This window comes from Geotrypetes seraphini, chromosome 7 (assembly GCF_902459505.1).
Source record: "Geotrypetes seraphini chromosome 7, aGeoSer1.1, whole genome shotgun sequence".
In the NCBI taxonomy this organism is placed as follows: Eukaryota; Metazoa; Chordata; class Amphibia; order Gymnophiona; family Dermophiidae; genus Geotrypetes; species Geotrypetes seraphini.
The window spans coordinates 55,034,427-55,049,409 of NC_047090.1; the positions used below are offsets into that span (position 1 = coordinate 55,034,427).

Genomic DNA, 14,983 nt, shown 5'->3' on the forward strand with positions numbered 1-14,983 from the left:
ATGCTGGGTGCCTTTGAGTGGGGGGTAGGTAAATGGAGTCTTAGATCTTCTTTGTCTAGCGGCGAGATTTTGGTTCAGGCGGTTGTTTAGGTAATTGGGGGCTGAGCTATTTATTGCTTTGAATAATAGACAGTATAATTTGAATTGGATTTGCGCTTGTATTGGTAACCAGTGTGAGTCTAGGTAGGCAGTGGTGACGTGGTCAAATTTTCTTAGCAAGTAGATCAGTCTGAGTGCAGTGTTTTGGATTGTCTGTAATTGTTTTATCATTGTTGCAGGGCAAGGCAGGTAGAAGATGTTGCAGTAGTCCAGTAGACCTAGTACTAAGGATTGGACTACGAGCCTATATTGCTCTTTGTCGAAGAATTTTCTGATTTTACGTAAATTGCGCATGGCTAGAAATGCTCTCTGGTTAGTCTTGTTGATATGGGCTTGCATTGTGCAGCATCTGTCTATTGTTACTCCCAGGAGTTTAAGGGTGGGTTGTATATGGTATTTGGTGGAGTTAATTTCTAGTTCTGTAGTGGAGGGGTTCTTATCCTTTTCGAGGAGTAGAAATTTTGTTTTGTCCGTGTTCAGTTTCAGTTTGTGGTCTCTCATCCATTTTTCCACTGCTTGTAGGATTTTTTCCAATTTTTCTGTAGAAGTGGGGTCAGGAGAATCGAAGGGTAGAAGTATGGTGATATCATCAGAGTAGCTGAAAGAGGTTACATTTAGGTTGTCTAGGGTGGAACCCAGAGAGGATAAAAAGAGGTTGAAGAGAGTAGGTGAGAGTGGTGATCCTTGAGGTATCCCGCAGGGGTTGGACCATGGATCTGATTTAAGATTGTTTGATTTAACTCTATAAGATCTGGTTTTAAGGAATCCTTGGAACCAGTTATATACCCTGCCTGAAATTCCTATGGCTTCTAGTGTCTGTAGTAGGATGGTGTGGTCAACCAGATCGAATGCTGCGGATAGATCAAGTTGAATTATCACATCCTTCTGCCTTTGCTGTGGTGCTGTCAGGCTGTGTCTAGTAGGGTTACTAGTAGGGTCTCCGTGCTGTGGTTGGATAGAAACATAGAAACATAGAAAAATGACGGCAGAAAAGGGCCACAGCCCATCAAGTCTGCCCACTCCAGTGACCCTTCGCCCAGATTTTGCCGACCCACCCCCTCCTTTACATCATTAGAGATCCCACGTGAATATCCCATTTATTTTTAAAATCTGCCACGCTGTTTGCCTCAATCACCTGCAGTGGGAGTTCGTTCCGATGATCGACCACCCTTTCGGTGAAGAAATACTTTCTGGAGTCACCATGAAATTTCCCTCCCCTGATTTTCAGCGGATGTCCTCTGGTGGATGAGGGTCCTATAAGACGGAAGATATCCTCTTCCACCTCGATACGGCCCGTGATATATTTAAATGTCTCAATCATGTCCCCTCTCTCTCTCTTCGTTCCTCAAGCGAGTACAGCTGCAATTTATTCAGCCTTACTTCATACGGGAGATCCTTGAGCCCCGAGACCATCCTGGTGGCCATCCGCTGTACCAATTCAATTCTCAGCACATCTTTCCGGTAATGTGGTCTCCAGAATTGAACACAATATTCCAAATGAGGTCTCACCATGGATCTGTACAGTGGCATTATGACTTCTGACTTCCTACTGACAAAACCTCTACAGATACAACCCATCATTTGCCTTGCCTTGAAGGAAGCCTTTTCCACTTGATTGGCAGTTTTCATGTCATCACTAATGATTACTCCTAAATCCCGTTCTGCCGTGGTCCTAGCTAAGGTCTCACCATTTAGCGTATAAGTTCTACACAGATTTCTTTTACCCAAGTGCATCACTTTACATTTTTTAGCATTGAAGTTGAGCTGCCAAGTCGATGACCATTGTTCCAATAGTAGTAGGTCCTGCATCATACTGTCAGGCAAAGTGCTTTTACCTACTATGTTGCACAGTTTGGCGTCGTTGGCAAACAATGATATTTTTCCTCTAAGCAACTTGGGTCATATCACTTATGAATATGTTGAATAGGATTGGGCCCAAGACCGAGCCTTGTGGCACTCCGCTGGTCACATCTGATGTTTTGGATGGGATACCATTTACTATCACCCTCTGAAGTCTACCGTTCAGCCAATCCTTAACCCATGCAGTTAGTGTTTCCCCTAATCCCAGCGATTTCAGCTTGTTCAACAATCTGTGGTGTGGGACGCTATCAAAGGCTTTGCTGAAGTCCAAATACACTAAGTCTAGGGACTCCCCGGCATCTAGTTGCCTTGTTACCCAGTCGAAGAAGCTAATCAGATTTGATTGGCAGGACCTGCCCTTGGTAAATCCGTGTTGATGTGGATCACGTAGATCTTCCTCATCCAGGATTGTATCAAGTTTCTGTTTGATCAGTGTTTCTGAACCCCGATTGAGAGGGGTGGAGAAGATTGTGGTCTTCCAGGTAATTTGTGAGGTATTGGGCAACAAATCCTTCTATAATTTTGACATATATTGGTATTGAGGCGATGGGTCTATAGTTAGCGGGGTTATCTATTAGGCCTTTGTGATCCTTCACAATTGGAGTGATTATGATTTCTCCTAGGTGCTGCGGGAATTGACCTTCAGTGAGAGTAATTTGGATCCATTGCATGAGGCTGGCCCTAAATTTGGGGGTGGCGTTAGTTATCAGATATGAGGGGCAGTGGTTCAGGTCGCATGAGGCTTGACTGTATTTTTTGTAGAGTCGATTCATATCTGTCTAGTTTACTGCAGGGATTTCGGTCCAGATCCTGTCTGCTGCAATGGCTTCTCCTACTGGGGGATTTGTTGTTATCTCGACTAGGTGGGGGTCGTGTGTTATTGAAGATAGTCCTGATTGTTGTGATCTTGTTTTTGAAGTGGTCTGCGAGTTGGGTGGCTGTTGGTGGGTGCTTTCCTTGAGCTGCTAGGTAAGGTTTGGTGTCGGTGAGGTTTTTTTACTAGGTTGAAAAGTTTTTTTGAGTCTATAGACTCCGTGCCTACCAGCTTGGAGTAGTAATCTTTTCTTTTTTTCCTTGAGCTTGGTCTTGTATTGTTTGATAAGACTTCTCCATGCTATTTTGGATTGATGTTGGTTCTTTTTTTTCCAGTTTCTTTCCATTTGTCTGCAGTGCCTTTTGAGTTGGAGAAGTTCGGCATCGAACCATTTGTCTGATTGTCTGCAGTGCCTTTTGAGTTGGAGAAGTTCGGCATCCAACCATTTGTCTGATTGTCTGTAGATTTTGTGTTTTGATTTTATTGGAGCTAGCTCATTTAGGATTGTTTCGCTTAATGTTTGCCATTGCGGTATGAATTCTTTGGGGTCTATGAATTCGATTTCGGGATCTGCTTTATCCCAGAATGTGGTTGGTTCAATTTTGGGGTGGGTTTTGATGGGGGATTTGTGGGGTTTGTGTTTGTAATTGCATTGAGCCCAGTTGATATTGAAGGTGTATTTATAATGATCTGACCAGAGAGAGGGGTTCCAGGATCCGTTTGAGATGTGTATTTCAGGTGTGTGAGGTTGTTGTGTCATGAATGCTGCAATATCTAGTTGGTGACCTTTTTCGTGTGTGGGTTGGGGGTTGAGTATTTGGTAGGATAGTGTTTTGAGGTAGGCGAGAAGGCTTTCAGTTTGAGTGAAGGTATGGTCTTCAAGGTGGAGATTGATGTCTCCTAGTAGCAGGTTATAGGTTGATGTTAGTGAGTTCTGGAAGATGAAGTCTTCAAGTGTATATTTTGTAGCGCTCCATTTTCCTGGTGCCATATAGCAGAGAATACAGGTTATGGTGTCTTTGATTGTATCGCCAGATAGTTGGCAGGCTAGTAGATCCAAAATACTGCCATAAAACTTATACATAAAGCAAAAAAATACGACCACGTAACACCCCTATTCATCAAATCACACTGGCTACCTATTAACCACCGAATAACTTTCAAAATAGCTCTTTTAGTCTTCAAGGTATTGTTATTCAACACGCCTCAATTCATATCTAGAAAGATTACTCCATATCATTCAACTCGACCCCTTCGATCTTCTCATCAAGAATTATTATCGGTCCCCTCTCTAAAAACTGTGGGAACAAGGAGAAATGATATGTTCTCTGTTTTAGCTCCCCAACTCTGGAACACTCTGCCTCTTTTTATTAGAAAAGACAAAGACCTTATCTCCTTTAAAAAACTATTAAAGACTTTTTTATTCATTGACGCCTTTACTGACTAATTAGTCAGTCCCCTGATATTTTTTTTTCCTCTCTTCTTTTCCCCCTCCTTCTGTTATTTCCTATTACATGTTTTTCACTCCTATTATGAGAATTATTTGTAACTTTTCCCTCCTTTCCTCTTTGTCATGTTTGTCATTAATCAATATGTACAGAGAAATCACTAAATTTCTGGTTATTTTTGCTTTATATTTGCTGTTAATGAGTTATGTGTTCTTTTTTAATTTGTTTTTTGTTTTTTTATAAGTTGTTAACATTTTTTGTTTTTAGCTTTTTACTATTAAAATTGTTAGTCTCCCCATAATTTGTTTTTAATTGTACATCGCTTAGAATGTCTCATATAGGCGATTTATCAAATAAACGTGAACTTGAACTTGATCTAGATCGGGTGTAGTGTGTTTGTCTAGGACTTTTATGTTGAGATTGTTTTTAGCTAGAATTGCTAATCCTCCCCCTCGCTTTTTTTCCCCGCAGACTAGCTCTACTTTATATCCCTTAGGGCAGAATTCTGTTATGCAAGGATCTGAGTCAGATGTTAACCAGGTTCAGCTAGGAATAGGCAGCCTAGTTGTTCTTTAATTATCCAGTCCTTTATTAGGTCTGCCTTTGGGCTTATCGATCTTATGTTCATATATGCACAGGCTATTGAGGTGTAGGTTGTATTGGGATTTTGGGTGTATATTGGATGGAGGAGGTTTCTTGGTTGTGGATGGGTGTGGGATATTGTTCTTGGCTTGGGGGGTGGTCTTTTTCCCCAACTGGGTGGAATGCTTTTATAGGTGATCGTTGAACAGTCTATCAGATTTCTGGATGGTTGGGGTTTTCTTGAAGGTTGGAAGTGTCTGTTGGACTCTGATAGAATTGGGATGGGGGAGATGTTTTCCAATTTATTAGGAGCAGGAAGAGTAGTAGGAGGGAGAGCAGGAGTTTAGTTGTATAGAGTGTCATTTTTGATTGTATGTGGGGGTCGGTCTTCTTCAAGATGAGTCTGAGTGCAAATGTGGGGGAGGATTGGCAGTGTTGATCCTGAGGTAGGTTTTAGTTTTGAGATTAGGACTTGAAAGGGGATGAGCATAAGTTGTCTCCTTACCTTTCTGCTCTTCTGGTGGTGTTACGATTGAGTTTTCTTGAGCGAGTATCGGAATGACTTCTTTTGGGAGCGTTGTGTTGTTCGCCAAAGAGGCAAAAAACCTCATAATTTTTTTAGGTACATCAGAAACAGAAAACCTGTGAGGGAATCTGTGAGACCGTTAGATGATCAAGGAGAAAAAGGGGTACTCAGGGAGGATAAGGCCATAGCAGAGATACTGAATGAATTCTTTGCTTCGGTCTTTTCGGAAGAAGATATAAAAGATCTACCTAAACCGAAAATGGTTTTCAAGGGTGATGATGCGGAGGAACTGAAATAAATCTCGGTGAATCTGGAAGATGTACTAAGTCAAATCAACAAGTTAAAAAGTGATAAATCACCTGGACCGGATAGTATACATCCCAGGGTACTAAAAGAACTCAAACATGAAATTGCTGACCTGCTGTTAGTGATCTATAATTTGTCACTAAAAATCATCCTTAGTATCTGAAGATTGGAGTGTGGCCAAAGTTACACCAATTTTTTTTAAAAGGATTCCAGGAGAGGCCTGGAAATTACAAACCAGTAAGTCTGACTTCAGTGCCGGGCAAAATGGTTATAAAAAGTAAAATTGTGGAACACATAAACAACATGATTTAATGGGACAGAGTAAGGATGGGTTCCGCCAAGGGAGATCTTGCCTCACCAATTTGCTTGACTTCTTTGAAAGGTGTGAATAAACATGTGGATAAAGGTGAGGCAGTTGATGTAGTGTATCCTGATTTTCAAAAAGCTTTTGGCAAAGTTCCTCTTGAGAGGCTCCTGAGCAAATTAAAGAATCATGGGATAGGTGGCAAAGTTCAGAATTGGTTATCGGATAGAAAACAGAGGGTAGGGTTAAATAGCCATTTTTCTCAGTTGAGGAGAGTAAACAGTGGAGTGCTGCAACGATCTGTACTGGGACTGGTGCTATTTAACTTATTTATAAATAATCTGGAAATTAGAACGACGAGTGCGGTGATTAAATTTGCAGATGACATTAAACTGTTCAAAGTTGTTAAAACGCATGCAGATTGTGAAAAATTGCAGGCAGACCTTATGAAATTGGAAGACTGGGTGTCCAAGTAGCAGATGAAATTTAATGTGGACAAATGCAAAGTGATGCACATTGGTAGGAATAAACCAGATCACAATTACCGGATGCTAGGGTCCACCTTGGGAGTTAGCACCCAAGAAAAAGATCTGGGTGTCATTGTAGACAATACAATAAAACCTTCCGCCCAATGTGTGGCGGTGGCCAAAAAAGAAAACAAGAGCTAGGCGTCATTTTAAAAAGGGATGGTTAACAAGAGTAAGAATGTTATAATGCCTCTATATCGCTCCATGGTGTGGCCTCACCTAGAGTATTGCGTTCAATTCTGGTCTCCCTATCTCAAGAAAGATATAGTGGCACTAGAAAACATTCATAGACGAGCGACCAAGATGGAAAGACTAAAAAGGAGACAGCTGAGGGGAGATATTATTGAAATCTACAAAATCCTGAGTGAAGTATAACAGGTATAAGTGGATTGATTTTTCACTCCATCAAAAATTACAAGGACTAGGGGACGCTCAGTGACATTACAGGGAAATAAATACTTTTAAAACCAATAGGAGGAAATATTTTTTCACTCAGAGAACAGTTAAGCTCTGAAACACATTGTCAGAGGTTGTGGTAAGAGTGAATAGTGTAGCTGGTTTTAAGAAAGGTTTGGCAATTTCCTGAAGGAAAAGTCCATAATCTGTTATTGAGAAAGACATGGGGGCAGCCACTGCTTGCCCTGAATCGGTAGCATGGAATGTTGCTACTCTTTGGGTTTTTGCCAGGTACTGGTGACCTGGATTGGCCATCCTGAGGACAGGCTACTGGGCTTGATGGACCATTAGTCTAACCCACTTTCTTATGTTCTTATGTACTGATGCATTGCAAAACCATGCATGTTAATTCATATTAGCTTGATATTCATGGAGAACTAAGGGGGTAATTCCATAACTAGGTACCACAATCTAAGCACCTCAATACTGCACACTAAGGCCCGGATTCTAGAACCAGTGCTGTTGTCAGAAGCCGCATTAAAAGCGGTTGCCGATCGCATGTCAATCATGTGATGCTGTCAAGTACAGAATCGCACCTCCAGCAAAGATAGGCACCAGAAATTTAGGCCAGGGTTTTCCTGGCCTACATTTCCAGCATCTGTCTATGATGTGAATTACAGCTCCGTAGGCACTTTAGACCACCTAACACAACTGGCATTAGCCATGCCCACAGGAGCATTCGGCGACTTAAAGCACCTATGTAGGAGCGATTCTGGTGCCGAATTTTTAGGTGCCTGTAGATGCCTTAAAACTCAGTCAAAAACATAATTTTTAACAGAGATTGGGTGTCCAACAGTGCCTATAAAGACTGGCACTGGGTTGAGAATTCAGGCCTGAATGCCATTTCTATACTAGCATAATGAAAAATTAGGTTCTTACCTTTGCTAATCTTCTTTCTTGTAAAGCCACACTTTATTCCGGGACCAATGGATTATTTCCCTCTACCCGCCAGGACTTTGTAGGAAGCCTCAGAATTTCAGAGACTCCCCCTCATACCTCATCACTGTGCCTGTAACCCAGCTTCTCAGTCAGTATAAAAGCAGCCAGGAACCATCTGTAGAAGACAACGAGAGAGGGGAACAGGGAGAACTCCCTAACAAGTAAATCAATTCTGCTTATACCAACAAATGCAAAACAGCAACAAGAGAACAGGTTAGGAAACAAAACAGTGCTAAAAGGGAAACACAGCCTACACTGTCAGAAAGGGGCGCCTGAACCAGGGACCCCCCCTAAACTAAGTGTTAAACCCATTCTGATGACACACTTATAAAGGCTAGTCAGAAAATAGAAATCCAGCTTCCAAGTACTTGGAAAGGCTGATAATCGGTGAATCAGCAAAGCATAGAGCAGGTTCCCGGAATAAAGTGTGAATTTACAAGAAAGAAGATTAGCAAAGATAAGAAACTAATCTTTCATTCTTGAACAATCCCACTTTATTCTGGGACCAGTGGGACATAACTGAGCAGTCCTGAAAATACAGGGTGGGATTGATGAGCCCGCTGCCAAAACAGAGGCACCAAAAGAAGCATCCTGCTTGACCGCCATATCGACACTGTAGAACTTGATTAATGTATCTAAGGAGAACCAGGTAACAGCCCTGCAAACCTCATCCAGAGAAACAGCCAAGGGGACGAAACACCTCTGGTTCAATGAGCCCGCACCACGAGAGGGGGGGGCTTCTTTTCAGTTGCCACGTAAGCCGCGGAAATAGCCATGCGAATCCTAAATGATAGCCTTAGAAGCCCGCCTATCTTTGCAGGTAGGACTCACCAGAACAAACAGGTGCTCAGTGAGGCGAAATGCATTAGTGACTTCCAGATACCACAAAAAAAGTCTGTGCACATCCAAGGACCGTAACACCCAGTCCTGCTCCCTCGGACCAGAGGAAGCAAAAGCAGGAAGCTGCACTTCCTTATTCACATGAAAGGTGGAAACCACTTTCAGAAGAAAGGAAGGAAAACTACGCATCATCACACCATAATATGCAGAAAGGGATCCCTGCAGGAAAGAGCCTGGAGTTCCGAGACCGTTCAGGCTGTGGTAATAGTCACCAGAAATACCATCTTGATCAGGGTCGATCGCGTTGCCTTCGTGTTCTACTTGCTTCCCGACTCAGAGGTGCCGAGCCGAACAACTTCCCCACCCGACGTCAATTCTGACTTTGGAGAGGAAGTTCTGGGCCAGCCAATTGCTGGCTGGCCCGGAACTTCCTCTCTGACTTCAGAAATGACGTCAGGGAGAGGATCCGACGCTTCTGTGTGGGGAAGCAGGGAGAGCTTGGGGTGGCAGTGGTTTTGAGACCTGTTCCCTGAAGGCGGCAGCAGTGGCTTGGGATCAGGCAGGGAGACAGAAAGAAGGGGGAGCAGGGAGACAGAAAGAAAGAAGGAAAAAAGAAAGAAAGAAAGGTGGGACAGAAAGATAGAAAGAAAGGGCATGGAGAGAGAAAGACAGTCAGAAAGAAAGAGGGGCAGGGAGACAGAAAGAAAGAAAGAAAGAGGGGGACAGGAAGACAGAAAGAAAGGGGGCATGGAGAGAAAGAATGACAGAAAGAAAGGGGGCAGGAAGACAGAAAGAAAGAAAGAAAGAGGAGGGGGCAGGGAGAAAGGAAGAAAAAGTTGGCTAAGGGAATGAGGTTGGAAGCATATAGCAGGCTGAAAGAAGGGAAAAAATATTGGATGCACAGTCAGAAGAATAAAGTGCAACCAGAGACTCATGAAATCACCAGACAACAAAGGTACGAAAAATGATTTTATTTTCAATTTAGTGATCAAAATATGTCCGTTTTGAAAATTTACATCTGCTGTCTATATTTTGCACTTTGGCCCCCTTTTACTAAACCGCAATAGTGTTTTTTAGCGCAGGGAGCCTGTGAACATCAAGGGCAGTGCAGGGCATTCAGCGCAGCTCCCTGCGCTAAAAACCGCTATCGCGGTTTAGTAAAAAGGGAGGGGGTATATTTGTCTATTTTTGTATAGTTGTTCCTGAGGTGACATTGCATAAAGTCATCTGCTTTGACCTCTTTGAAAACCCGCAGAATATAAATGATAATAAACATTTTCTCTGCGTACAGTGTGCTTTGTGTTGTTTTTTTAATTTTATTGTTGGTAGATCATTTTGACTTGGTCATTTTAAAAGTAGCTCGCAAGCCCATAAAGTGTGGGCACCCCTGATCTTGATCATGAGATTCATCAGAGATGCCTGCTCCAGAAGCTCATACTGTGGACGAACCAGATAACGAAGAACCAGATTAAAATTCCAGGTCGAACAGAGAAGGCACAACGAAAGTCAAAGCCATAGAGCACCCTGCAGAAAATGAGCTATATCCGGGATGAGCTGCCAATGAGCCCCTAAAAGAAGGAGGGCCCATACATGAACAACCGACTATCTGTACACGGAGCAAAGTTACCGCTACACTCTTCTTCAGACCATCCTGCAGAAACTCCAGGACCCAAGGAATTGAAGGGAGATACGGATCCACCTTTATCAGAGCACACCAGGCCTGGTAACATCTCCAAGCCTTCTGATAGGCCGCCACTGTGGACTTCCTTTTGCTGTGAAGTAGTGGCATACCTAGCCTATGTGACACTTGGGGCCCATCATTTTTTGATCCCCCCCCCCTCCTCGTCTGTATGAAAAACATGATTTTTAGTAACAATCCACACATCACACAAGAGTGTACCTAGGAAAAGGCAGCATCTTACATACTGCAGTGAGCAGTACAACATCAATACACCCATTGTAAAACTAAACAAGCCAGACTAGTACAGATCAATCCTAACAGAAAACCATGTCTTTCAAACACACAGAACACAGACAACACCTTCGGCTAGTATGGAATATCTAATCACAATCTAACCCCTCCCCTTTGCACAAAAATGTAGTGTGGTTTTTAGCCATGGTGGTAACAGCTCAGACACTCCTAGAATTCTCAGCATCAGAGCTGTTACCACCACAGCTGGCGATAAAAAACGCTCTACAGTTTTGTAAAAGGGGGGATAAAATATAAATACGTAGACAAAGGTTAAATTGAACCACCAAGAAGCTGGACTCTGCATACAATGCAACACCACAGAAATAGCAATGCATCTCCCCTGAAGCAAAAAATAAATAAATATAATTTTTTTCTACCTTGTCTTTTCTGGTTTTTGCTTTCCTCATCTTCTTGTCATTCTCTTCCTTTCATCCACTGTCTACCCTCTCTCTGTCCCTTCTATATGGCATCTTCTCTCCTTCTATTCCCCTTCCAGAAACTTTATGCCTCCCCCTTCCATTTTGCCCTTCACCCCCATTGGTCTGGCATCCATCTTCTTCCCTTCCCTCCTCCAATGGTCTGGCATCTCTCCTCTCCTCCCCTTCCCTCTCCCACACCCCCATGGTCTGGCATTTCACTCTCTCCTCTCCCTTTCCCCCACTTCCATCAGCATCTGCCCCCCTTTCTTTCCCTCCAACCCAATTCTATCTACTATCCTTTCCCTGCACACTGATTCCATGAGCATCTGCCCCCTTTCTTTCCCTCCAACCCAATTCCATCCAATATCCTTCCCCCTTATGTCTCTCTCCCCTTTCTCTGCACACCAATTCCATGAGCACCTGCCCCCTTTCTTTCCCTCCAACCCAATTTCCTCCAGTATCTTTCCCCGCACACCAATTCCATCAGCATCTGTCCCTTTTCTTTTCCTCCAATCCAATTCCTTCTAGTATCCTTCCCCCTTATGTCTCTCTCCCCTTTCCCTGCACACTAATTTCATCAGAATCTGCCCCCTTTCTCTCCTTCCACCACCCTTCCATACCACCCTGACCCCCTTTCTCTTCCTCCACCACCCTTCCATACCACCCTGACCCCCTTTCCCTCCCTCCTCCACCCTTCTATACTCCTCTCTCCTTCTAAACCAGCAAGGTCCCGCGATGACGGTGGAGTGACATTGGAGGGTGTGGGCTGGCAGGCGCAGGGAGTTGCGGCAAGGTCCCACAATGACTGCGGCTACCGGTCCACCCCCCTCCCACCCCGCCCTTAGTACGCCACTGCTGTGAAGCAACGTGGCAGTCACAGCTGAAGTATAGCCCCAGCTAGGTAAGGCTGCGCCCTCAAGAGCCATGTCATAAGACCAAAGCGGTCCAGATCCTGCATCACAATAAGACACTGTGAGAGAAGGTGAGCATGACAAGGTAGTCAAGAGCTGAAGCCGAACCAAATTGGCATACCATAGCCGCCGTGGCCAATAGGGTGTCCAACTAGAATCATCTGACCTTTGTGGGCCGCTATCCGTCTCAACAGACGCCCTATCATCAGCCATGGAGGAAAGACAGACTCCTACAGCCTGGCTTATAAGAAGGAAGTCTGAGAAGGTGGGTTACTGGCACAGTGATGAGGTAAAAGGGGGTGGGGTTTAAGTCTATGAAATTCTGAGGCTTCTTACAAACTCCTGGCGGGTAGAGGGAAATAACCCGCTGGTCCCGGAATAAAGTGGGATTGTACAAAAAGTTGGCATTGTTGTACCTACATTTAGGCATGCCCACTTCTGATGACAATAGCAGGCATAAATAGGCACACTTAGAGAGGCAACCTTGACCTGCAACTGATGGTAATCTATAAGTTACACATGTAAGTTGGAGACATAGCTAAGCTCCCATGTTCCACCTATATTTATCCTCTCTTTCAATTACATGCTAAACTATTTCTGTAAATAGTTATAGAATATTGCTGAGCACTCTGCTAGAACTTAATTACAATATTTGTGCTAGTATTCTTTAATTAATATACCTCCACACATGGCGCCTAACTTCAGGCACCCAGTTATAGAATTGCCTTTTAAATATTGAAACAATTTTTCCTTAATAAACATGATTTTAAAAAAAAATAATAATAATGAAACATCATTAAGTGATATTCAATTATAAGCAGAGACATTATCATATGCACTAGGATAACATGATCTATTTTGCAGAATTTGACGTTTATTTTACTTTCCCAGTGTTATCAGCATGAGGCAATTCAAATAAATGAGCCCCAGTTAACAATCAGCAGTACCCGCTAAAAATAAACTTCGCCTTTCAAATCTTGAAAAAATAGTATTTAGAAATAAACGCATGCATTGTTAATCTTTTGAACAAGGATAGGAATCTAGAATGTACATGCTAATAATTCATACATGACAGATTAATTTACTGCAGATCATTTAGCTTCCATGTACTTACATGACTAAATGACACCAAATAAAGCAAGATACAGCAGGCAGGGATCACCGAGGCATCTATCCTTCATTGTGAATAGTATAAACAGGCTCACCTCTTTCAGCTGTTCTAACTCCTGTCTCAGGGCGTCGTATTCCGCCTCCAGTTCATCATACTGCTGTTTTAGTGTCAGCTTTTCCTCCAGCACCACCAACCCATATTCGGCCGCCTGAATCTTTTCATGGGTTGTTTCAGCGAGCTCCTTTGTCAGTCTCTCAATCTCAGCCTTATAGTGGTCCACATTCGGCGAGATTTCTTTCTCAGCCATAGCTCAGTCGGATTGATGGAGGGTATGAGGGCTGGATGAATGGGGGCAGCTTCTCTGGATTCTCACCCTGCCAGCAGCTACCATGAAATAACAGAAAATAACTAGGATCGAGAATGAAAGTAGCTCATAGCTAACGCAGCCTTTATATCATTATCCTCTTTCTTCTTCTTCAGGGCCAGTCTGCAAAAGTGCACAGCTCTGGGAAGGATTTTTTTTTTCTGCTTATTCATAGTGAAGGATTCGCCATCTCTCCAGGGCAGCGTCACCGCAGACTAAACCTTCCACCTGCTCCCCCTGCTGCAGCCTGTGAAATGATGCAGTCTGCCAGAAAAACAGAAACACAAACGATAAAATAACCGAAACTAAACATTTATAGAATATTTACAACAACAGGGAGAAGGTGTAGCCCTAAGATAATAAATCAAAGATCATCCAGAATATGGTTTTAGCAACTTTTCAAAGAGCCATTTAAACTTCCTTTTTATACAGTGGCCTTCGGCCCTCTTTTCGCCAAATGGTACTTCAGGTTTCTTTCATCTACTTATTCTACTAGAATAAAATTGATGGCGCTAAATCATTAGAATGAAAATTCCCCAATTACACCACCCTCTACCGACAAGCTTCCACCGTTTACAACTGAACTTTATGGATTATCGTGTTTGTTACCATATTACTGCCAGTAGAAATAGGCCAAACATTAGAGGAGGGAAGAAATGCAAGTGACGTTAGTGAAGGGCCCAAACTCCCAATTTTCTAAGTTTTTAGAGGCTTCAGTTTCTCTGTTTTATTACATAATGCATTATTAGCCACCCAAAGTAGTGGTTGGCAGTGAAGCAGACTGTAAAGTACTTTTAAAAAAATCTGGACAACTTGAATGGATCATTTTGAACATATAAATTGTCTGATTAAGTGGTTTAAAAAATCTTTTAAGAAATTTTACATTCCAGAAGAAGCACCACTTAGATGTCTAATGTATTATCTAAGTCGGTGTTCTTCAACTGCCAGTCCGTGGACCGGTGTCGGTCCGCAGAAATTTTCTGCCAAGACAGTGCTCTTCAGCCGCCAGTCCACAGTGCAATCAACGCGGCGTCTTCGGGCTGGCTTCCTGAGTGCTGCAGTGCACAAAGCCACGGGAAAAGGCTCCAACGTGCGTCCTGTGCCTGAACCGGAAGCCTTCTCTCTGACGTCACAACGTCAGATGAGGCATGGGATGTGCCCGAGGAGATGCTGCCCACAGCTTTGTGCACTGCAGCACTTAAGCAGCCGGCCTGAAGATAACCCGGGGGGGGGGGGGGAGGCAGGCCAGAAGGCAAGGCACAGCATGGAGGGAGAGAGCCAACAACGGTAGGGGGAATACTTTTATTTTATTTTTTTAATTTAGTGATTGATTTGTCTGTTCAGGAAGAAATGCATTTGTTTCTTTTCCTCTGGAGTTGTATTGCTTGCAGAGTCTTGCATCTTAGGGTTTGTTTGTAAATATTAGTACTTTTAGTTTTTGGTCTTGCATTTGCATGGGGTTATCTGTTTTCTGGTAGGAATGAATGTTGAAAAGCATACAGTAT

The 14,983-nt window shown here is 43.1% G+C and overlaps 1 protein-coding gene across 3 annotated transcripts in view; it reads right to left on the reverse strand.

Moving 5' to 3' along the window:
• The window catches only part of BICD1 (BICD cargo adaptor 1), a 279,852-nt gene extending 265,349 nt beyond the window's left edge, over positions 1 to 14,503 (reverse strand). For all 3 annotated transcript variants that reach the window (XM_033950662.1, XM_033950661.1, XM_033950663.1), the window contains exons 1-2: positions 14,362 to 14,503; positions 13,209 to 13,742 (exon numbers count right to left, since the gene is read on the reverse strand). In XM_033950662.1, coding sequence (XP_033806553.1) covers positions 13,209 to 13,421 — 213 coding nt within the window. In that variant the 5' untranslated portion in view covers positions 13,422 to 13,742; positions 14,362 to 14,503. The remainder of the gene's footprint in view (positions 1 to 13,208; positions 13,743 to 14,361) is intronic.
• Positions 14,504 to 14,983: the final 480 nt, after the last annotated feature.